Genomic DNA, 25,209 nt, shown 5'->3' on the forward strand with positions numbered 1-25,209 from the left:
AGTGAGTATTTCCTCTTTAGTCTAAAGTGTGAGAAGTATTAGGGATTGCTCACTCAGATCACGCTGACTGAATAGAAGAAAGAAGGTGAGGTTGGACAAAGCGGATGAATGTTGCATAATAATGTAATGTCATAATAAAACCATATGTGGATAAAAAGTTGCAGATGTACAGTCGTGATTATGCAGCACCTAAGACCATCTGTCTTACTGACCAGCTCCAGAACAAGAAGAACAAGAAGGAGGTGTGTAACTGATGTCCTGGCCTCCAGAGCACTGAGGTCAACATCAAGGTCAAAGACCAGGCAAGTCAGTCACATGTCCCCTCTCCAAAATGCCTTACATTCCTTCAAAGGCGGAAGAATCTATGAATGGGAACTATGTAAAACATGCACTGACTTGTCAACAGATTTACACTCACACATCTGTTGTGGTTCTTTCTCTCTGTTGTTTAAGTGTCCAGTGAAAGTTCAGGTTACGGAAAAATAAACTCACTGTATTATATACAGTGTACCTAATGAAGTGTCTGATGTGTTCTTCTGCTGATGTGGTTATTTGACTTACTATTTTGAGTAACTGTTGACATCGGTGATATTTTCTCATGATCTGGCCGTTTTATCGGAACAAAAAGTTGATTTCTTTGTTATACGGCGCAAAGAAAGCAGAAAATATTCACATTTAAGAAGTGGAAAAAACAGAAAACTTGTTTTAATAATGATTGATTGATTGAGTCATCTGTAAATTCTAGGGATGGTTGTGTGTAATTATTCCAGTCCATCCGGACTTTCTGAAATATTCAGGCCACATTGTCTGGCACCAACTAGAAAGCCATGCTCAAACTCATTTAAACTGCCTTCCTCATTGTGATGCTGGGTTTGTACTTCACCAGGTCGTCTTAATCATGTGAGTTACTGTGAATAAGCCATTGAATTGGTATGCCTTATTAACTTGCCATGAACATACTTCATTTAAAAACATTTGGAGACTAACCTTTTCACTCACAGGTGTCTTTGTACAGAAGAGTATGAAGAACACACATGTAAAAAGTGATAATTCTGAGACTGGTCAGAAAGTCTGAATTCTGAGATTAAAGCCACAAAGTCTGAATTCTGAGAAATAAAGTCAAAATTTCTGAGAATAAAGTCAAAATTCTGAGATTAGAGTCAGAATTTTGGAGAAAAAACTCATAATTCTGAGATTTAAATCAGAAAGTCATAATTCTGAGATTAAAGTCAGAAAATCTGAAAGTCAGAATTTTGGAGAAAAAAGTCTGAATTCTGAGATTAAAGTCATAATTCGGAAATTAAAGTCAAAATTCTGAGATTAAAGTCAAAATTCTGACTTTATTCTCAGAATTCATGCTGTCTTTAATTTATTTATTTTTTTGAACCCACATATTCAATAGACAAGAATAAATAACATGCCAAACCCAAGACAAATTGAACAACTAATTGAAAAATAAAAATTAATCTCATGGATGAGAAAAGCCAGCAGGATAATCCACGTGCTCAGTGATGCATCTTGCCCCCCTGTATATAGATTCTGTATTCTTTACGGTGACCACAGGCTGAGAAACTCAGTGAGAACCAGCTGCAGCATCTCCAACATTTCAGTATTTATAAAGATTAAAACGTCAGGCATCTGAGACAGAAAGGACAGGATCAGTCTGAGTCTGTGCCGTCACTATTAGATAAAGAGGCTGCCTGTATATTAGTGGTTAATCTGCCTTAACAAGATCGACTGTGACTGCATGTGCTGCGTCACTGATGATGGGACCAGTAATGACTGAGGTGGAAAGCGAAAGGTTGGCAGCTAAGCCTAAAGTAAGCTACTTTGGCTCGACTGGTCACACTGTGTGTGCGTGTGTGTGTGTCCACTTATTAAATCAAAAATATGACACCAAGAAGCTTAAAGCACCAACAAGCCACATGGCACACATTTAGTTCCATTTGCTTAATTTGATAAGAGACAGGGAGATGAGTTTTATGGAATAGTTTGAATTTGAATTTTTAACTCTGATTTTTTTTTGCATCAAAATCAGAATTTGAATTTTGAGAGATATCAAATTTCAAGCACTGCATTTTTTGGCCTTCCATTGTTTTCAATGTTGTGTGAAAACACTCAACGTCTCCAAAGAAATTCAGTGCAAAAAAATTAAACATCTAAAAAAAACCACCTTTGATTGATTTTTTTCAGACAATTTTTTGAGACATCAAATATTTTTTTTACTGAAGTTTTAAGACAAACTATAAAAAATTGTAATATTCAAAGTCTGACTTTGATGCAAATTTGTTACAAATTCAAGGACCTTAGAGGACAGTATTTAATCAAAGTACTCTCAATAATACTTTCACAATACTGTACCAGTAAAGGAAAAAAAACAATTTCTTCATTTGAAAAAAAGGAATATATACACACCTATCAGGTAATGTAATGAATGTTTTATTCTAGTCATGACATTGAGACACCAGTTATTTGTTATTAATTCACTAAATGACACATTTACTCTTATGTAAAAACTAGGTTCCTCACAACACAAAAATTGAAATAAGAATAATAACATGACACTAGTGACACTTTAAATGTTTTATTGATTGAGAACCTTTCATGTGTGGGACAACAGGGGAACATTTGTACTACATCTATTTAAAGATGGGGGAGGGGGGGGAGGGTGTATTGGCACTAATAACAGTCAGATATTGAACACACCACACACACAGAGACAGAAAGCATAAATGAGCAGAAGGCAGTATCTTCTTAAAGGTTATAAATATGAGATGTGAACATTCAGCGTCCACACATTTGTTTTGGGTGTACATTTACAATATCCTGTGATGATGAACTCTTTGTAGATCACTGTAAAACCAATGACACACAATGTTAATCTGACACAAATGTTGGACAACATAAACACACCCTGCAGAGACTCTTATAACGTTCGTACATGAGCTGGACAGTTGAGGTTTTAAGTGTGGTTGGATGAGAAATTAGCGTTTTATTTAAGTGGCTTAAATAATTTTTACCAGCTGTGTTATCAGTGACAGATGTGTGTCCAGCTCCCAGAATTGTCCACAGAAACCACGGTGCACTCTCCGAGGTCACTGTTGATAACGTGTCAATGCCTCATAGACCCCACTTTAAAAAAAAAACCTCAACTATCCCCTTAAAAGACGCTTTCACTCGACCTTCAACCCCTACAGACTTGTGAAGGCAACCCGTTGCTGTCAAAGCACACGGTGAACATCATATTTATAACCTTTAACAGGAAAAAGCTCAAGTTGAACAAAGACACGGATATTAAAGCCTGTATCAACTGCTGCAACACATGAATGTATAAAAAGACGATTGAAATGACCACAGGTGATGTCACGATTATTGTCTACAATTTAACAACCAAAGGCATTGATACAAGTTGTGTGAATTACATTCAGAGCCACCATTAAAGGATAATGATGTGTTATCACATTTGAGAGAGTTAATTAAGGAAGTTTTTTATCTTTTCAAACTAAAATATTACAACACTGACTTCAGATTCTCTGGCAGTCTCACTACAGCTGACCACAGGCCTTAAATCCACCACAACAAATTAAGACGTTTCAAACAAATACTGGACTCATTTTCACATTCACAATCAAGGTAACTTAGATCAGACCTTTTCATTCATTCATCATCATCAGCATCAGCAGCAGCAGCAGCAGCAGCACAGCGGGTTTTTTCACTTAATTGTTTTAAACTTGGACAATGAATTAAATGTATAGGCGTCAATTTGGAAGTCCCCTTTTTCAAAACCTGTGGGGTTTGTTGTTCATTTTATTTTTTGGGCCCGGCTCCTTTCTCCTTCTCAAACTGGGCAATCTGGTCGAAAATATTGAGCAGATGAGGAGGAAGTTCTTTTTTGGCACTTTCCCCTGGACCGTTAGCATTTCCAGCACTTTCCGATGTTTTGCGGATTCTCCCAGCTGACCTGCTGCCCTCTTCCTCCACTCTCCTCTTACTACTTTCCTTCTCTCTATCCGCGTCTTCCGTCTTATACCTACCACCGTCAAAGGAGTTCCTCTTTGAAGACTCGTGTCTCTCCCTCTTCTCCAGGTGTTTGGAGGCAGAGCTGCCGTTTCCTGAATATTCAGACTGGAAACTCGATTTACGGGAAAACTCTGAGTCGGCCGACGAACAAGATACTTTTCGCTTTCTGTTCTCGTCCAAGCTGCTTCTCCTTTTGGAGTCGCTGTTCCTCCTGCTCTCTTCCTTCCCTCTTTCCCTGTTTTTATCCCTCCTTTCTTTACTCCTGCTGTGTCTACTCTCTTTCCCTGGGCTTCTACTCTGGCTACTTTTCCTCGTCTTTGACCTTCTCTTTCTTTCTCTACGTGACGAGTCTGAATCTTCGTTATCTGAGGCTGCTGACAGAGAATACAAATGACAGATCCTTCTTTCATCAGACTCCTTCGCTTCCAACTCCTCCTCCTCATCCACCCTAAACCCCGGGCCCCCCTTCTGGTTGAGGAAGGTAGCAGAGGTGTTGGGAGGCGCTGGATACCACTCTACCTCCTCCTCCTCCTCCCTCCTCCCATCTTTCTCATTCTTACCCTCCTCACTTCTCCTGCTGTCCCTTGAGGAGATCCTGCTCCGGCGTTTACTTCTACGCTCGGACCTCCGGTGCTTCTTTTTCTTCTTTTTGGATTTCCTGCGGGAGGACGAGGAGGATGAAGAAGCAGAGGAGTTCCTGGAAGACGTGGAAGATGATGACAAGGAGGAGGTAGACCTCTTCCGTTTTTTCTTCATCCTGAGGAAGGGAAGACGACCACTGCTGAATTCATTCTGATCAAATAGTCGATGACATGCTTTTACATTTTAGCACAACCAAAGTAAGTTTTAAAGGGGATAAATGTAAAATATGTACAACAGCGACCTTTAGCATTTTGAACAGCTCCCACAAACTCAATTCAAAACATGGTTGCTTAAGTTTCTAGAACATGGAAACACAAATGGAACTGGACCTATTTTCAGCAACAGGCAGACATTTTTCTTACATTTAGCCCCTTTAAGTCTCATAAATGATTGCTTCAGAATAAACGGGGCAAAGAAATACACTGATAAACCATGACATTAAAACCAGGTCCCTGTTTTAATGTTGTGGCTGACCAGTGTACACACCTGCCTTTCCTGTAGAAGATCGGAACCAACTCACCTCTTATCTTCTTTTAAGATCTTACGCAATTTGTCAGCGCTGGTTTGGCCGCTCTTAGGCTTCGTCTGCTCCTTAGCTAGCGCTTCTTCTCGGAGGCGAATTGATTTCTTCACGGTTGCCGAATGAGACAATGCATGACAATGGCACACAGGAGTCCACAAGAGACATTTAAGACACACATGCAACCGAGACCGCCCGAAAAGTCATTCATTCAGTTATTCAAGTCATTCGTTCATGTGGTGAGAGTAAGAGCAGAAAGAAGAGTGCAGATGAATTCAAAACATTTTTAAAAGAGACAGTTAAATACCAGGGGAAACAGGAATGATGGAGGAATATACAGTCACATTATTACCACAGAGAAAGTGGTGCCATACAAGAGCGAGGTAGTTGGAGGACAAGCAGATAGATGGACGGACAGAGGTGCAGGCAGACAAAAAAACACACAATTTGAGACGGGTTGCAACGTTACCGTGACGGACCAGCGACATGGCACCACACACCCAGTGTTCCAGGAGTTGAGTCGTTGTCATTTGTGCAGTTTTTTTTGTTTTGTTTTGTTTTATTTTGTTTAACCCCCACAGGACAGGTGACAAGGCAGTGGCAGTCGGAAGGTCAAGGGGCAGAGTCCCAGGATTGCAGACAAACACACACCAAAACACTTGATCAGTATTACAAACCACCACATTAACTGCATGTGTGTGTGCTTCTTACACGGACTAAGACAATGTTGCTCATGGTAAAAGAGAAGAAGACATGCTTTCAGTATAGTATCTACAGGTGTAAAAGCATGATGTAAATGCTGTTAGACTTGATTCAACTGCTAGTCTCACACACGCAGTTTTAACTAATTATAAAGAGCAAATCATTATAACTTCAGGAACAGAACATTTAGTGTTCAGCTTTGACCCGAGTCAGCGAGATCAGTGCTCTTTCCTGTGTATAATAAAATGGGATTGTGTTCGAGTAAGAGGCACAAATAAAAGTACAATTAAGAAAAAACAAACAACCAAACTGTTTTTTAACAATTTCAGAAAATATGTGTGTATGCCATAAAGTAGAATGTTGTGGTTATTTTTGTGGCGGGGACCCAAAACAACAAGTTGTAAATTCATGTATTATCAAAACAAACATGGGAGACATTACATAAAGGTTCATTGTGTCACTTTAGTGTATCATATTTATTTTTCTTCTACAGCTAAAGTCTAAAATCTAGATTAAAAACCCCTGGCAAAAATGCTCAAGGTACGACACACTTATATGGACAAAAGTATTCAGACGCCTGACATGAAACTGGCCTTCCTTTTGCAGCTTTAACAGCTTCCACACTTCTTGATTTGTAAGTGTTTCATTCATTCTGTATAGCACGTATGAGCTCAGGCACTGACTGTCTCAGTTCATCCCAAAGGTGCGCGATGGGGGTCAAACCATGTCTTTATAGTCCTTGCTTTGTGCACTGGGGCACAGTCATCTTCTTAAAATGTTGCCACAAAGTTGGAAGCATAGCATTGTCCAAAATGTGTCAGTATGCTGAAGTGTTAAGATGGTGCTTAACAGGTGTGGCCAAATAATACCTTTGTCCATACAGTGTAACTGTGTAATCGACAAAACTATCTCACACAGCAACAAGTATACACGGGAAAGTGAGGCTGAAAGTTTCAACTGCTGTTAAAGCAGCGAGCAGCGGCGGAGTTGTTGTTCACCATGATCGTGCCAAACTGTGAATCATCCAAAAGGCTCCAACAAAAACACGGAGTGATGCGTTTTGGCTTTAGCTTGCGTTTTATTTATTTATGCATCGTTTTCCTGAAGTCATACATGACACTACAGTGAAAAAGCTTGGTGATATTGCACAGTGCAAACTCGCCAGCTCCCCCAAACCATTGGTGTCTGTGTGTGCGCGCATTGTGGCCCACTCACCTGTATAGTGTCTCTGATCTTGTGCAGGGCATCTTGTGCCTCAGGATTTGAGTCATCAAGAGACAACGCTCTCCTGTACAATCCCTCCGCTGTCACAAGTTTCTCCTGCTCTTCAAGCCTTGAAAAATAAATAAATGAATAAACAAACTAACAATCACACATGTACATACATAAAAAAACTAATCATAGAAATATTTTATCAACAACAACCAGCCATAATAAATGTATTTATGTTGCCACTCCCAAATCTACAGTGATCTGTTGTTGTTTTTAAAACAAATCAGACCGGTTGATGTTCCCTCATCTGTTCCAAAACAGCATTTCTGTCATATTCTGTCACTTTATTGAGCTACCTGCATAACCTCTGTCTGAAAACAGTCCTAACTATTTTGGATTATTTGACCAGAGTTTGAAAGGGGAGGTACTGACGGGAAGAGAAATGATGATCAAATTGTAAACATAATTTCAGAGGCAGTGGAGGAAGCAAATGAAGAGGAAAAACATCCCATAGCTGTTTACTGGTTTAGGTATCACAAGTATGCATGTAGTAAATTTGAGAATAAATGTTTTTTTTTTGTTTGTTTTTAAACAAACAAACCCTTTGTCAGTGTGAACAAAACCACAGGGAGAAACCACTGTCCACATCAATCTCATTATTTTATTTCACTACTGTGGTGTCAATGCACAAAAGAAACCGCTTACTGTTTTCCTCTCTCCACCAGTGTCTGGCAGAGGTACTTCTTGGCGTTGCGGTGATCTGAACAGCTTTCTAGAGCCTGTTCAAAGTTGGTTATAGCTTTGAGGAGGCTGCCTTTGTTAGCATACCTGAGCAAACAATGAAAACATTCAGTGGGAAGAAAAATATTCAAATACAAATCTTGTAAGACTGCTTACTAAGTCTTACTAATTCCAGGTTGAACATTTTACTCATCTGCACACAGAAATTAGTCAAATCTAAGGGAAACAAAATCTGACTGTGACAATCACACTTAAGGGTTGAACAAGAATAACTGTTCAAAATGTCATATATGTATGCTTATATTGTCCACATTTACCTTCTCTGTACCACTCACATTTTCTAGTGTTACATATTTTGGAAAACATTTCATCTTATTCAAGAAAACTCAGAAAAATATATAGATACAAGTAAATGGCTTAAGGAAATATAAGTACAAATGAAAATCAACTCACAGAGCTCCCCGTGCCACCAGTGCTTCCACATTGTTGGTGTCAATTTCTAAAGCCTTGTTGTATTCATTCATGGCTTCCACATGTCGACCGTGTTTGAAGTGGTCCACACCTGCACGCACGCTGAAGACAAAAGAAGACAAAGGGACAACTAAAAGTCAAGTTTACGTTCACATTGAACATGTCAAGACAAAAGCAGGAAATGTAAAGTTTAGCCTCACCACTTTAAGGCCCAGGATGCAGATTGTTTTTTCCTAATTGAAGAAGCAAAATCCTCCTCCTTGAAAAGTTTACTATAGAGAGGAGACACAAGTAAGAACTATATTAGTAAACGGACATACTTAAAACAAATGTTTTGTTTTGTCTCCAAACCAAAAGGTGTTGTAAGAGGCTGAACACCACATTGGTGGCCTTGGGTTACAATTATCAAATGAACAGTTGATAAAATCAGGAATCCTAAAACCATCCTTTTTACACACCAGTAGTGAACACACACAAGCCGGGCGCCGGAGCAGTGGGCAGCACTTATCTGCACCTGGGAACAATTGGGTGCCCTGCTCAGGGGCACCCCAGCCCTTGGCCCTTCCAGTGATAGAACCGACCACCTTCCGGTTACGAGCCCAATGCCAAAATAACCAAATACTATAAACTCTTAGAGGTTCTACCAGTCAACATGTTTACCTCTGTAGTCCTCTCATCATCGACGGTGGATGGATGTCACTAATTTGCACCTTCTCCAGCAGGTAGTCCACTACACAGGGGTTGTGGTAGCCATGACAGGTCCTTAGTATCCGCTCATATGTCTGACTGGAGTCATTGGATGCACGGGTGCCACGGCTGAGAGGAAAAAACATTAGAGTGGCATTATCTTCCGATCTGTCAGATTCAACACACATGAAACGACTCCTAGAACTGAACACACAAAGAATGAGGGAAAACGACAAAGGTTACAGTGATTTATGTCACAATAAAGTTGGTGGGGTTGTTTATCTTCACTGGAAGTGACAAGAATCTCACCATACCAGAATTTAAAAAATACCAGAAAAAAAAGTGTCAACGGGAAAATAATGCAAATCTAGTACAAGGCGGAACAAAATGGTTGCTATGATGCAACAATTTTTAAATTCCATCATGATATAAACTCAATATATTTTTTTAAATAAAGTGAATTTTTTTTTTCCCTCTAGTGATTGTATAACAATAAAAATATAGTGACTATGAGTCAGGAGCTGGCTGTGCTCTATGTGCTGATTGTCTCCATGAACTCAACAGTCTTCAGGTACTAGCAGCCATGATTTCACGGAGTGTGTGCCTGCGTCCAGATTTTGGTTAAAATGCATAAATGTGGTCCCAGTTAAGCCAGGAACTCGCAGCATTTTTGTCTGGACAGGCAGAAACAGAGACACAGTTTCTCACATTTGCTTTCCGACTAGATATTGTTGTTTCTCGAAAGTTATATTTTCTGAACAACTACAGAGGAGACAATCCACTTCCTGTTTACACAAGCACACACCTGCACAGTGTAACTGAAGGGTCAAGTCATATACATTTTTAAGAGTTTCTATGGATGCAGATGACTTCTGACATGGAGCTGAAATGCTCATCTGAACATCAATCATTGTTCTTCTTCAAATAAAAACAATACGTTTGTCAAAGATTGTGATATATGTTGTTACCTGTAATGTATGGGCAGCTCCTCCTTGGTAAGGACTCCCAGTTTGATGTGGTCCAGGCCTGGAGAAAGACAGGACTGGAGGAGGGACACTGTGATTTTCTCCTGGAAGCGGTCAATGTCTTTCACTCCAGCTAGAGAACCAGAAAATGTAGGAGATTTGTTACAAATGACAAAACAGCTAAACTAACAAAAATCTCCCACTAAGTTCATCATATGTGAAATTCCAGAGAATTCACTGATTGTTGAAAACTTTGTTTTTGACACAAAACAGTGTTGAAACCTAAAACACTGGCCCTGTGTTTTAAAAAGAAAGCTCAGGGGAGTATAAAATACATTTTGAGCATTTTAAAGTCTTTTGCACTGTGACAACACAGTGGTTGAACTTACATGAGTGAGTGTAGGGCTGCAGCTAACGATTCATTTCATAACCGACTCATGTGTCGGTTATTTTCTCGATTTTCTTAACTTAGTCATCAATAAATTGATGAGTTGTAGAACCCAAAAGAGACACGTTAAATGTCTGAGATACATCTGAAGTTGATCGATCAACTGTTTGGTTGCTTTAGTGACAAAACAAAAGACATAAGATTTTGTAATAACTTGATCTTTATGCGTTACGTTTGACACTGACCATGTCTACACTACACTCTGCTGACACTGACCTCTGATGAAGTCCCCAATCTGGTAGTAGGACAGAGGATCATCATGGCTGCCAGTGGAAGGTATTTCTTTAACGTGACATAGAGCCTGAAAGCAGAAAGGAGAATATGCTTAATAAATTATCTTTATTAATCAATAAAGAAGAAGTCAGGTAGGTTTCATTGTAGCATTTTTAGGTTGGATCTATTACTGTGTAGTTTAATAAAAGACACAAAAGAAATGTCAGTAGCAGTCATTCCAGTTCTGTTCAAAGGTAGTATCCATCTCCAAGTAGAGGTGTGGACACACCCGAGACACACGACTGATGCACTCAGATGGATGAGTTGATCCAAGGTGTGGTTGTATGAGTTACTGACACAGTCCGTACTATCTACACAGTGTGTGGTCCTTGCATTTTATTTGGTGAGTCTTCTGACAGTGCTGAAAACGAACTATCACTTCAAAATTACCCACAGACTGCAGGCTAAAGTGGCCAAAATTTATTTATTTATTTGATTTCTACTCGACTAATCATATGTGGTCAGTGTGAACAGCAAATGTCACATGTGGATTTGCTTTTTTTCCCACTCTGATTTGAGTCCATTTCATATGTAGCCCAAAATTTGAAAAAGGGCTGATTCCACGAGACTTATGCTGTTCAAAGTTTCATAGTGCTTGCTCACTGTGAGATGAGTGGGGCTTTTTTCTTTCCTTGCAGCGACCAGGCAAGACATCTTGTAATATCTGATAAGGCCTGATTGGACTGTTAAGCACTGTAACATTTTGTAAGAAAAATGCTATATAAATAAAGTTTTTATTATAAAATAATATATACTGTCTGAATGTAGTCTAAGATCCATCCATTTCAAATACGCTGACTCATCTGTGGCCACCACCACAATATCTGACCACTTCTGAACAGGACCTTAGAAACTCACAGAACCACCCAGTGACAATCCAACTACCCCATTTTTTTTAACTGTTGGTTTATTTTTGATATGTGATGAGATTTATGAGGGGTCACCCAAATTTGGTTTGATTAGCCTGCTGACTTACCGACAAGTCGAGGTCTTCTATGTCTCTCTTCAATCCTCCTGCCATGCACAGCAGAGTGAGAAAGAAACCATAATCTCTTATGTTGTTGATCCTCCCCACCACCACATCTCCTCTCTCCAAATCCCTGTACATTACAGATCTTCTCTCTTGATAGGACACCTCCATGAATATCTCCAGTGGTGGCATGATGGCATAGGGCTCTAGGGAAAGCAATGACAAAATAACGATTTAATCAGCACCTCAGCAAAGTAATGTCCTCTAACTTTCTTAAAGCTCCAGCTCTGGATTACCTTTGGCTATCTACTCAGTCAAATGATGGTCTGAGCTTTTGTCCATGAGAGATAAGGATAAAACCACTTTATTGCTTTCATTTTAGGCTCCTGCTGTTCTGTTCCCCTCAAATGCATCATGACCCCACTTTTTTCCGATAATAATTCACAGGGCCTGCTCCCTCAGGTGAAATGAGCTACTGACACACACAAATGACAGAAAACAAAGTTGTTCAGTCATGTCTCATCTTTTTGAATAGTTGCTATATATAAAAGGTGCTGTTTGTCATCTCATATGTCTGAACCTGTGTTTATGATTTTAATTCATCCATTACTAAGTATTAATTCATTAATATGCATCATAATATGGTCACAAATTGTTCTGTGTGTGACCAACAGAAAGAGAAAATGCTTTAAACATGAACAACATTTGCAAGGATGTGGAAAAGTCAACTTGTCTTCCTACCACAGTATGTTTGCTAAAAGTATAACACAATATTACAAAGTTATCCTTCTGTCTGACACAGAAACAGAGCATGTGAAAATAAGTACTACAGCAGCAGCAATTACGCTGAACTAAAGTGAGAGAAAATTCACTTTTGAAATTTGAAAATTCTTTATTTCGTTGGGAGTACATCTACGCAAAACATTATGACTTTAGACCTTTTTTATTCAGCCATGCAGATCTTTGGGTGTCCTAACAGCATAACTGAAGATGATGTTCTGACACATTAGAGAGAGAAAATACTAAGAAAATCAATATTAATTCACAAAAATTAAACAATGAATAATGAAAATAACCATTAGTTGCAGCCCTGACAAACTAAAACACATATGAAACACAGTAGGGTTGGATAAAGAGCAGCTGAGGGCCAAACAGTGTGTGCCTTATTAGTGTTCAAATCTTTCACTGTGGTCTGGCAAGTGCACATTTATAATATGACTACTTCATGAAAACGGAGCCCGACGCATTTTGCCAAAAGAGCACTGACCTGCAGCCTCTTCCTCCTCCTCATCGTGCTCCTCTCGCTGAAGAGTGGCTGTCTTCCACGCCGGACTGAACAGGATGTCTGCCTTCCTGGCAATAAACTGTTCCACAAGTGGGCTGCCCTGCTCTTCACCCCTGCTACACACAAAGCAGCTGCTTTTATTCCATCCTGGTAACCATGTGCTTCTCTGACAAAAACTAGAGATCAGAGAGCAAAAAAGCTTTGCCAAGACTGCTTAGTTTCATGCAGTTTCAAACATTCCCCCTTGTTGTAATGATAACTTTTTTTTAAACCCTGACTCCAGATTTGTATCACCACCAAACACTAATAACTAATTTCTTGGTACATTCCCTACACCCACAGAAAATGTACTTGTACTTTTACTTAACTACATTTTTCTTTTTTTATTCTTGCTGCTCACATGACCGACAGACATGGCAAAAAGGTTAATTCCTGCACAACAATAATCATTGATTACTTTGTTGGAAAAAAGTAGCTTACCAAAGTAACTAAAAGATAATTTCTTTTATTTTAAACAAAACATGACACAACAAACTGTTACAAAAAGGAAACTTCATTGCAAATATCTGAGACAATTCCAAGAAATGAATTTGGATATCTGCTGATACTAAACGTTATTAGTTGCAGCCCTATATTTATACTTTACCATCTAAGTGATCTAACTGAAGCAAAGACATGGGCTATGCAAGATTTCAGTTTCTTATCTACAAGGGATGTTAAAATCAGATAAGATTTAAAGATTCAGCACACACTTGATTCACCAAGTATGTACACTTCTTTCAGGAGTCTGTGCAGGCCTTGACAGAGCATTCATCAAAACATACATTCTTTGTTCTGAGGAGTAACAGAACTCAGATGAAAGATATCAATATATGTCCAATATTATTATTTTTATTATTTATTTATTCTTTTGGGGTGATAGTAGCTCAGTGGTGGGTTGTGGATTTGATTCCCAAAAATGTATTAGTTAAATAATAATAAATGTCACCTTATCTCTCACTAGAGCAAATTATCTTGCTCGGCTTATTTACACCACTGTATTTTAACGTTGGCGATAATGGTGTTACTTCAAGAGCTAAGTAGTACTTGATTGAAATAAAACGAACCAATGAATTATAGAATGAATGGGTACACTTCGAGAAGAGTGGAAGCTATACTTATATGTATATTATAGCTGGCTAACTCTATGTTAAAGTCCTGTATATGTATTTGACTACGTCATTACAGTCCCTGCTGGTGTAAAGGTCAGGTAGCTGAATACTTTTGTCCTTATAGTGCATAAAAGGCCAACTTTCAGTCACATCATTTCAACCCAAATACCAGTGATCACAGAATTTGCCAGACACGAAAAGCAGTCATATGTTGGAGCAATGAAAAAAAGACAGAGTCACAACTTTCTCGCTTACCTTTCACTCGTGACCTTGCACAAGTCAGGTAGCACAGCTTGGAAGTCTGGGTTTTCCGTTTGCTCACATTTGAGTGTGTTGAACAAGGACTCTCCATGATACAAAAGAGACTGCCTTAACAAGTCTCTGTCCATTCTGTTTGTACAACACTGCACTCACATTACTTGGACGCGGTTTATCCGTTACCTTAGCAAGATAGATTTAGTTTCAAAATCGTACCACGCAGCAGGTCTGAGTGTAGAGTCGTATGAATCAATGGTATCCTGTGCACACGTAGATAAATATAGTTTATAAACAGTAAGTAGCAACGTTAGTCAGTGATGCTAGCGGGGTAGCAAAACAAACGAGTGCCATGCCACGACTCCGACTTTTTCCCATTTATGGTTTGATATCTTCACAAAAAAAACATTCCGATACTTTAACATAAGTATTATTATTGTTTCGCCCCCTACATAAGAAAACAAAACGCAACTTTCTTTCTACTAACCGTTGACAAAATACAGGCCACTACATCCGCGTAGCTAGTAGATTTAATGCGCCTGCGTGGTGTGTTACACTGCAGATTTCCGCAGAAACAAGCTCCGTTTAGGAACCAATGGATCACTTGACAGAAATGCCTATATATGGGTCTGAAGCATGGATGTCCTAAGCCGAATTAGATTGCTGCTATTAAATGCACATTGTAACTATGTTAAATGGCCAGATCCACCCACAGTGAAATAAATGTAATTTTAAAAAGGCCTACATTTATCCAGCTGCCAAAACTCTACTGAACACTTATTTTTCTCTTGCACAATGTAATGTAATTTTTTTTTTTTTGCCTGTGCAACAGGTTCCACAACTTGGCAGCACTCACATAAATCTGTTGGATGTTATCCAATTATTCTGAGCGTGCTGTTTAAATTGGAACGACCTGATTTTGAATGTAAGTCCCGCAGGTGCCGACACCCATAAGAACCTAACTACCTACCTCGGTGAATTAAACTTGAATGAACTTGTAGTATTTTGAACAGGATATCTTGGACGGCTGTATTTAAATGATTTCAGGCTTGTTAGAACTGAAACAGAATCAGAACAAATTAAGGAATGTTGTGACCTTTGTTTCCCTTTGTTATCCACTGCAGTGCCATGAGCACTACCAGTGGATGTGCACGCCCATGATTGCCATGCCCTTCTCAACACACGCTTGAATATACTGATACAAATTTAAAACTGTAAATTGCATTTACTGTTATTTACACTAAACCCGTGTCACTTTCGTTTTTGTTTTTTTACCTTAGAAGGCAGTAAAATCACAAAAGTGGCCTAATATTAATTTGCACTTTCAAGTGAAGCACTAAGTGTGGTGATACTGAACTTGAATTTAACAAGTAAACCACTTCAATAACTCTGGTTTTTAAAACTTAGAACAGGTGTGCAAATGTGCACTAAATGAGCTCAACAATAAAACAAAACTAGAAAATTATGCAGTGAAATTCATTGAAATTTGATTTTTGTGTCGGCCGTCTCTTCCTGTGACGGCACTCTGGCCAATCAGTGGCCGGAAGTCTGGCGACGTCACACATAGTGACTACTCAGCACGCTTGGAAACTCGCCAGAGCAAGTACTAAAAAAGTACCTGGTACCTGGTACTATGCTAGCGGAAACGCAACTTAACCGTGCCGAGGCGAGGTGAGTAGAGCCAGTGGAAACATGCCATTGAAAAACAGAAAGCAACATGTTTTCAAGTTGTCATATTTCAATGATACAGATGATACAGATGATACAGATAAAAGTTCTGATTTGTGAGTGTCGGGAGGCTTTAGGGAGCTCCCACATTTAAATTTGTGAAAAACGGGTATGAATTGACAGAGAAATTACAGCTTTAAAATCACCCTCATCTTTTTTAACATGAGAGTCAATGGGAGGTTTGATCAAAACCCTCTGTGCTTTTAGATGATTTTTAAGAAAAACTGCAAGTCACATGAAAAAGGAAACAACACACAGGGTTAGACAACAACCATAGCAACATTTTTATGTAAAATTGTCTGAGTAGTCTGGAAATTCTAGGAAGGAAAATAATTTGTTTAGAGATTTCTGTGATTATTTTCATGAAGCTTTTCATACAGCATTTTTTGATGCCTGATGAGAAAACAGGATCAAACTGTTCACACAGTTCATTAAAAAATACTACTGGAGATCAAACGACAGAGAGCAGGAAATGATGGAGCAGTGACCTCTCAGATCGAAATGCAATCTAGTCAGATTCATACAAACCATTCATACAACGCAACTCTCAACAGACACTTTCTTTTGTGGTTGCAGAATTAATTGAGATGAACAAATAAATGCAGATGAGTCAAAATAGTGGACATTAACATAACCTGTGTAGGATATGGTTGTTTTGAACAGGTTGGGGAACTGTTTTTGTTGGCACATTAAACTGGTGAAATAAAAACAATTAAAAAATCTTAATCTGTTGCATCTTCTAATTTTCAACTAATAAAAGCAATACAAGTTTAAAAGCAACATCACACCCGGCGTGATATTCATGATACTCATGCCTATATGACCACATCACAGCCATTCAAAACATTAAAAAAAAGACCCATTGTTTGAGGATGCTGCAGTCCTATTCACAACATTTTAATAATAATCACCATCAATTTTTTAACCAACTGCAGTCTTTTAAAGTATGACATGTCACTTGATTTAGTTTGTAGTGGCCTAACTATGTACGCATCTGGTTTTTCAGGTTATATGAAAGGAGCCTCTCTCACCAAATTATAGTTACCAACCTCTTTAACTTAAGGGAGGAGCAATTCAAAATCCAAGCATAATGTGAGATCACAGAAAGAAAGAACTCTCTGTACCTGTACACCTCTCATCATGGAGAGAAGAATCTTTTGTTGGATAATTTTGCTTGGGTCTATTTGTCCATCTCCTCTACAAGGTCAGTATTCATGACACATTTTATAATTTTAAGTGATACTTTTATGGCTTTGGTTGTTTATATTTCATTAGATGCATTTTGAATCAGGACAGAGTATTTCCAGATACAAAGTACATGTGTTTTAATGCACTATACAGATGACTTACACTAATAATGCAACATCTTTTTGCCTGCGATGAAAGTTTCATTAAAAATGTATGATTGTTTTCTCATGACATAAAACAAGTAAAGTTCAATGTTATATATTAAAGCAATACAAACCACATTTGGACAAAGAGCATCAGAAAGCGTAAACTAGACAAAGTGCCTGCACACCTGTTGTTGCCCCCATAAAAAATGTCCTTGTGTCATGTGGTCAGTCATTTCTTTTTCTCAGAGCAATGTCAGGTGTGTGGTCACTTTTGTTCTTTAACTTAGCTTAGGACTAAGCTATCTGAAATTGAAGTTTTGACAAATATTTACAAGAATTTTCAATGATAAATGCTCCTCCAATCGCTCGAAAGCAGTGGCTCATAATTTACCATGGCAATTTATTCTGTGCGGTCCGGACCAGGCTTACCATAGTTCCTGCTGCTCAGTCCATTGAGTCAGCTGTCACTCTGAGCTCTGTAAATATTTATATTGGCCTGCTTGTGCATTAATTCACAATTATCTGCCAGGATTTGTCTCTGAACTTTATATGTATCAAGTCTTTCAAGAGTTTCTCACTTGGAGACAAATGTCTCATCCATTTCTGCATCAGTACATCTGTGATCGACCTCAGGGTCTACTTCAAAGAGACATGAATGTTCATTTACCAGGATAAGTTATACCTGGCTTAACTAAACAATGCCTTCTCATCCTTGTTTGATGTTCATTCAATGGATTAAACCAGGATGAAATGACAGTGGTATCACTGATAGAGCTATTTAAATGGGCTATATATTTGTTACCAAATTGTTAACATAATTAGACAAAAAATACAATTTACAAATACTGTCTCTCACTTCTCAACTCTGTCTCCAACTCCACCTACAACTACCATGACACCTCCAACTACAACCACAACTCCAGCTACAACCACAACAACTCCATCTACAACCACCACGACAACTCCAGCAACAACCACAACCATTCTAACCACAACTCCTTCTACAATAACCACAACTCCTTCCACAACAACCACAACAACTCCAATCCCAATCACAACTCCAGCCACAACCACAACAACTCCATCTACAACAACCACAACAACTCCACCCACAACCACAACTCCAGCTACAACCATAACAACTCCTTCCACAACAACCACGACATCTCCAACCACAACTCCAGCTACAACCACAACAACTCCATCTACAACCACCACGACAACTCCAGCCACAACCATGACCACTCCAGCCACAACCACGACACCTCTAACCACAACCACAACTCCAGCGACAACCACAACCATTCTAACCACAACTCCTTCTACAATAACCACAACAACTCCTTCCACAACAACCACAACAACTCCATCTACAACCACCACGACAACTCCAGCCACAACCATGACCACTCCAGCCACAACCACGACACCTCCAACCACAACCACAACCATAACTCCAGCGACAACCACAACCATTCTAACCACAACTCCTTCTACAATAACCACAACAACTCCTTCCACAACAACCACAACAACTCCAATCCCAATCACAACTCCAGCGACAACCACAACAACTCCATCTACAACAACCACAACAACTCCAGCCACAACCATGACCACTCCAGCCACAACCACGACACCTCCAACCACAACCACAACCATAACTCCAGCTACAACCACAACAACTCCATCTACAATAACCACAACAACTCCAATCCCAATCACAACTCCAGCCACAACCACAACAACTCCATCTACAACAACCACAACACCTCTACCCACAACCACAACTCCAGCTACAACCATAACAACTCCTTCCACAACAACCACGACAACTCCAACCACAACTCCTGCTACAACCACAACAACTACATCTACAACCACCACGACAACTCCAGCCACAACCACAACCATTCTAACCACAACAACTACTGCACCAATCATTACTACTGCTCCGACCACGACAACTACTGCTCCGACCACAACTACTACTGCACCAACCTCTACAACTACTGTTCCAACCACAACTACTACTGCTCCAACCACAACAACTACTGCTCCAACGACAACTACTACTGCTCCAACCACAACTACTGCTCCAACCACTACTACTGCTCCAATCACAACAACTACTGCACCAACCACAACTACTACTCCAACCACATCTAATACTGCTCCAACCACAACAACTACTGCACCAACCACTACTACTGCTCCAATCACAACTACTACTGCTCCAATCACAACTACTACTGCACCAACGACTACAACTATTGTTCCAACCACAGCAACATCTGCACCAACCTCTACAACTACTGCTCCGACCACAACTACTACTGCTCCAACCACAACAACTACTGCACCAACCACTACAACTACTGTTCCAACCACAACTACTATTGCTCCAACCACAACAACTGCACCAACCTTTACAACTACTGCTACGACCACAACTACTACTGCTCCAACCACAACAACTACTGCACCAACCACTACAAATACTGTTCCAGCCACAATTACTACTGCTCCAACCACAACTGCACCAACCACTACTACTACTGCTCCAACCACAACAACTACCGCACCAACCACTACAACTGCTCCAACCACAGCTACTACTGCTCCAACCACAACAACTACCGCACCAACCACTACAACTGCTCCAACCACAGCTACTACTGCTCCAACCACAACTACTAATCCAACCACAATAACTACTGCTCCAACCACAACAACTACTGCCCCAACCACTACTACTGCTCCAACCACAACTACTACTGCTGCTTCAACCACATCTACTACTGCACCAACCACTACAACTACTGTTCCAACCACAACTACTACTGCTCCAACCACCACAACAACTACTGCACCAACCACAACTACTACTGCTCCGACCACAACTACTACTGCTCCAACCACAACAACTACTGCACCAACCACTACTACTACTGATCCAACCACAACTACTGCACCAACCACAACTACTACTGCTCCAACCACAACTACTACTGCACCAACCACAACTACTACTGCTCCAACCACAACTACTACTGCACCAACCACTACAACTACTGTTCCAACCACTACTACTACTGCTCCAACCACAACAACTTCTGCACCAACCATAACTACTACTGCTACGACCACAACTACTACTGCTCCAACCACAACAACCACTGCACCAACCACTACTACTGCTCCAACCACAACTACTACTGCTCCAACCACAACTATTACTGCTCCAACCACAACTACTACTGCTCCAACCACAACTACTGCTCCAACCACAACTATTACTGCTCCAACCACAACTACTGCACCAACCACAACTACGACTGCTCCGACCACAACTACTACTGCTCCAACCACTACTACTGCTCCAACCACAACTTCTACTGCTCCAACCACAACTACTACTGCACCAACCACTACAACTACTGCCCCAACCACAACTACTACTGCTCCAACCACAACAACTGGACCAACCTCTATAACTACTGCTCCAACCACAACAACTACTGCCCCAACCACAACTACTACTGCTGCTCCAACCACAACTACTGCTCCAACCACTACAACTACACCAACCACAACTACTACTGCTCCGACCACAACTACTACTGCTCCAACCACAACAACTACTGCACCAACCACTACTACTGCTCCAACCACAACTACTACTGCATCAACCACTACAACTACTGTTCCAACCACAACTACTACTGCTCCGACCACAACTACTACTGCACCAACCACTACTACTGCTCCAACCACAACAACTACTGAACCAACCACAACTGCTCCAACCACAACTACTACTGCTCCAACCACAACTACTGCACCAACCACTACTGCTGCTCCAACCACAACAACTACTGCACCAACCACTACAAATACTGTTCCAGCCACAATTACTACTGCTCCAACCACAACTGAACCAACCACTACTACTACTGCTCCAACCACAACAACTACCGCACCAACCACTACAACTGCTCCAACCACAGCTACTACTGCTCCAACCACAACAACTACTAATCCAACCACAATAACTACTGCCCCAACAACTACTACTGCTCCAACCACAACAACTACTGCCCCAACCACTACTACTGCTTCAACCACAACTACTACTGCTGCTCCAACCACATCTACTACTGCACCAACCACTACAACTACTGTTCCAACCACAACTACTACTGCTCCAACCACAACTACTGCACCAACCTCTATAACTACTGCTCCAACCACAACTACTGCACCAACCACTACAACTACTGCATCAACCTCTATAACTACTACTCCAACCACAACTACTGCACCAACCACTACAACTACTGTTCCGACCACAACTACTACTGCTCCAACCACAACAACTACTGCACCAACCACTACTACTGCTCCAACCACAACTACTACTGCACCAACCTCTACAACTACTGTTCCAACCACAACTACTACTGCTCCAACCACAACAACTGCACCACCCACTACAACTACTGCCCCAACCACAACTACTACTGCTACAACCACAACTACTGCACCAACCACTACAACTACTGCACCAACCACAACTACTACTGCTCCAACCACAACAACTACTGCACCATCCACTACTACTGCTCCAACCACAACTACTACTGCACTAACCACTACAACTACTGCTCCAACCACAACTACTACTGCTCCAACCACAACAACTACTGCACCAACCACAACTACTACTGCTCCGACCACAACTACTACTGCTCCAACCACAACAACTACTGGACCAACCACTACTACTGCTCCAACCACAACTACTACTGCACCAACCTCTACAACTACTGTTCCAACCACAACTACTACTGCTCCAACCACAACAACTACTGCACCAACCACAACTACTACTGCTCCGACCACAACTACTACTGCTCCAACCACAACAACTACTGGACCAACCACTACTACTGCTCCAACCACAACTACTACTGCACCAACCTCTACAACTACTGTTCCAACCACAACTACTACTGCTCCAACCACAACAACTACACCAACCTCTATAACTACTGTTCCAACCACAACTACTACTGCACCAACCACTACAACTACTGAACCAACCACAACTGCTCCAACCACAACTACTACTGCTCCAACCACAACTACTGCACCAACCACTACTACTGCTCCAACCACAACAACTACTGCACCAACCACTACAAATACTGTTCCAGCCACAATTACTACTGCTCCAACCACAACTGCACCAACCACTACTACTACTGCTCCAACCACAACAACTACCGCACCAACCACTACAACTGCTCCAACCACAATAACTACTGCCCCAACAACTACTACTGCTCCAACCACAACAACTACTGCCCCAACCACTACTACTGCTTCAACCACAACTACTACTGCTGCTCCAACCACATCTACTACTGCACCAACCACTACAACTACTGTTCCAACCACAACTACTACTGCTCCAACCACAACTACTGCACCAACCTCTATAACTACTGCTCCAACCACAACTACTGCACCAACCACTACAACTACTGCATCAACCTCTATAACTACTACTCCAACCACAACTACTGCAACAACCACTACAACTACTGTTCCGACCACAACTACTACTGCTCCAACCACAACAACTACTGCACCAACCACTACTACTGCTCCAACCACAACTACTACTGCACCAACCTCTACAACTACTGTTCCAACCACAACTACTACTGCTCCAACCACAACAACTGCACCACCCACTACAACTACTGCCCCAACCACAACTACTACTGCTACAACCACAACTACTGCACCAACCACTACAACTACTGCACCAACCACAACTACTACTGCTCCAACCACAACAACTACTGCACCATCCACTACTACTGCTCCAACCACAACTACTACTGCACTAACCACTACAACTACTGCTCCAACCACAACTACTACTGCTCCAACCACAACAACTACTGCACCAACCACAACTACTACTGCTCCGACCACAACTACTACTGCTCCAACCACAACAACTACTGGACCAACCACTACTACTGCTCCAACCACAACTACTACTGCACCAACCTCTACAACTACTGTTCCAACCACAACTACTACTGCTCCAACCACAACAACTACTGCACCAACCACAACTACTACTGCTCCGACCACAACTACTACTGCTCCAACCACAACAACTACTGGACCAACCACTACTACTGCTCCAACCACAACTACTACTGCACCAACCTCTACAACTACTGTTCCAACCACAACTACTACTGCTCCAACCACAACAACTACACCAACCTCTATAACTACTGTTCCAACCACAACTACTACTGCACCAACCACTACAACTACTGCCCCAACCACAACTACTACTGCACCAACCACTACAACTACTGCCCCAACCACAACTACTACTGCTCCAACCACAACAACTACTGCACCAACCACTACAACTACTGCCCTGACCACAACTACTACTGCTCCAACCACAACTACTGCACCAACCACTACAACTACTGCCCCAACCACTACAACTACTGCTCCAACCACAACAACTACTGCACCATCCACTACTACTGCTCCAACCACAACTACTACTGCACTAACCACTACAACTACTGCTCCAACCACAACTACTACTGCTCCAACCACAACAACTACTGCACCAACCACAACTACTACTGCTCCGACCACAACTACTACTGCTCCAACCACAACAACTACTGGACCAACCACTACTACTGCTCCAACCACAACTACTACTGCACCAACCTCTACAACTACTGTTCCAACCACAACTACTACTGCTCCAACCACAACAACTACTGCACCAACCACAACTACTACTGCTCCGACCACAACTACTACTGCTCCAACCACAACAACTACTGGACCAACCACTACTACTGCTCCAACCACAACTACTTCTGCACCAACCTCTACAACTACTGTTCCAACCACAACTACTACTGCTCCAACCACAACAACTACACCAACCTCTATAACTACTGTTCCAACCACAACTACTACTGCACCAACCACTACAACTACTGCCCCAACCACAACTACTACTGCACCAACCACTACAACTACTGCCCCAACCACAACTACTACTGCTCCAACCACAACAACTACTGTTCCAACCACAACTACTACTGCTCCAACCACAACAACTTCTGCACCAACCATAACTACTACTGCTACGACCACAACTACTACTGCTCCAACCACAACAACCACTGCACCAACCACTACTACTGCTCCAACCACAACTACTACTGCTCCAACCACAACTACTGCTCCAACCACAACTACTACTGCTCCAACCACAACTACTACTGCTCCAACCACAACTACTGCACCAACCACTACAACTACTGCCCCAACCACTACAACTACTGCTCCAACCACAACAACTACTGCACCAACCACTACAACTACTGCTCCAACCACAACTACTGCACCAAGCACTACTACTGCTCCAACCACAACTATTACTGCTCCAACCACAACTACTGCACCAACCACAACTACGACTGCTACGACCACAACTACTACTGCTCCAACCACTACTACAGCTCCAACCACAACTTCTACTGCTCTAACCACAACTACTACTGCACCAACCACTACAACTACTGCCCCAACCACAACTACTACTGCTCCAACCACAACAACTGTACCAACCTCTATAACTACTGCTCCAACCACAACAACTACTGCCCCAACCACAACTACTACTGCTGCTCCAACCACAACTACTGCTCCAACCACTACAACTACACCAACCA

The 25,209-nt window shown here is 41.1% G+C and overlaps 2 protein-coding genes across 4 annotated transcripts; one reads left to right on the top strand and one right to left on the bottom strand.

Annotated features, from left to right (window-relative positions):
• Nucleotides 1-2,568: 2,568 nt before the first annotated feature.
• Nucleotides 2,569-14,889, bottom strand: ttc14 (tetratricopeptide repeat domain 14). Of its 3 annotated transcripts, XM_058638448.1 has the most exons (13): nt 14,830-14,848; nt 12,919-13,052; nt 11,948-12,123; nt 11,658-11,857; nt 10,625-10,709; nt 9,964-10,093; nt 8,969-9,124; nt 8,509-8,580; nt 8,291-8,410; nt 7,802-7,924; nt 7,100-7,217; nt 5,183-5,289; nt 2,569-4,777 (listed from the first exon to the last, which is right to left on the bottom strand). In XM_058638448.1, the coding sequence occupies exons 4-13, from the start codon at nt 11,841-11,843 to the stop codon at nt 3,808-3,810; spliced, it is 2,067 nt and encodes a 688-aa protein (XP_058494431.1). In that variant the 5' UTR covers nt 11,844-11,857; nt 11,948-12,123; nt 12,919-13,052; nt 14,830-14,848; the 3' UTR covers nt 2,569-3,807. The 3 variants fall into 3 exon arrangements, with proteins under 3 accessions (XP_058494431.1, XP_058494429.1, XP_058494428.1); XM_058638446.1 differs by lacking the exon at nt 11,948-12,123 and having other exon boundaries at nt 12,919-13,049; nt 14,343-14,889; XM_058638445.1 differs by lacking the exon at nt 11,948-12,123 and having other exon boundaries at nt 14,343-14,888.
• A 2,165-nt stretch (nt 14,890-17,054) lies between these two features.
• LOC131465699 (GATA zinc finger domain-containing protein 14-like) lies at nt 17,055-19,664 on the top strand. Its single transcript, XM_058638565.1, has 3 exons — nt 17,055-17,076; nt 17,175-17,274; nt 18,328-19,664. The coding sequence occupies exons 1-3, from the start codon at nt 17,055-17,057 to the stop codon at nt 19,571-19,573; spliced, it is 1,368 nt and encodes a 455-aa protein (XP_058494548.1). The 3' UTR covers nt 19,574-19,664.
• The last annotated feature ends 5,545 nt before the right edge of the window (nt 19,665-25,209 follow it).

Source organism: Solea solea, chromosome 9 (genome assembly GCF_958295425.1).
Source record: "Solea solea chromosome 9, fSolSol10.1, whole genome shotgun sequence".
Taxonomy (NCBI): Eukaryota; Metazoa; Chordata; class Actinopteri; order Pleuronectiformes; family Soleidae; genus Solea; species Solea solea.

Bases quoted from the DNA above. Each gene is read 5' to 3' on its own strand.
- ttc14 (XM_058638445.1), bottom strand. From the start codon at position 14,476: ATGGACAGAGACTTGTTAAGGCAGTCTCTTTTGTATCATGGAGAGTCC. The intron at 9,125-9,963 runs GTAACAACATAT...TTTTCCTCTCAG, and splicing joins GAGCTGCCCATACATTACAG to CCGTGGCACCCGTGCATCCA. The intron at 7,218-7,801 runs GTAAGCGGTTTC...TTATTTTTCAAG, and splicing joins CTGGTGGAGAGAGGAAAACA to GCTTGAAGAGCAGGAGAAAC.
- LOC131465699 (XM_058638565.1), top strand. From the start codon at position 17,055: ATGTACGCATCTGGTTTTTCAG. The intron at 17,077-17,174 runs GTTATATGAAAG...GTGAGATCACAG, and splicing joins GTACGCATCTGGTTTTTCAG to AAAGAAAGAACTCTCTGTAC. The intron at 17,275-18,327 runs GTCAGTATTCAT...CCACAACTCCAG, and splicing joins TTGTCCATCTCCTCTACAAG to CTACAACCACAACAACTCCA.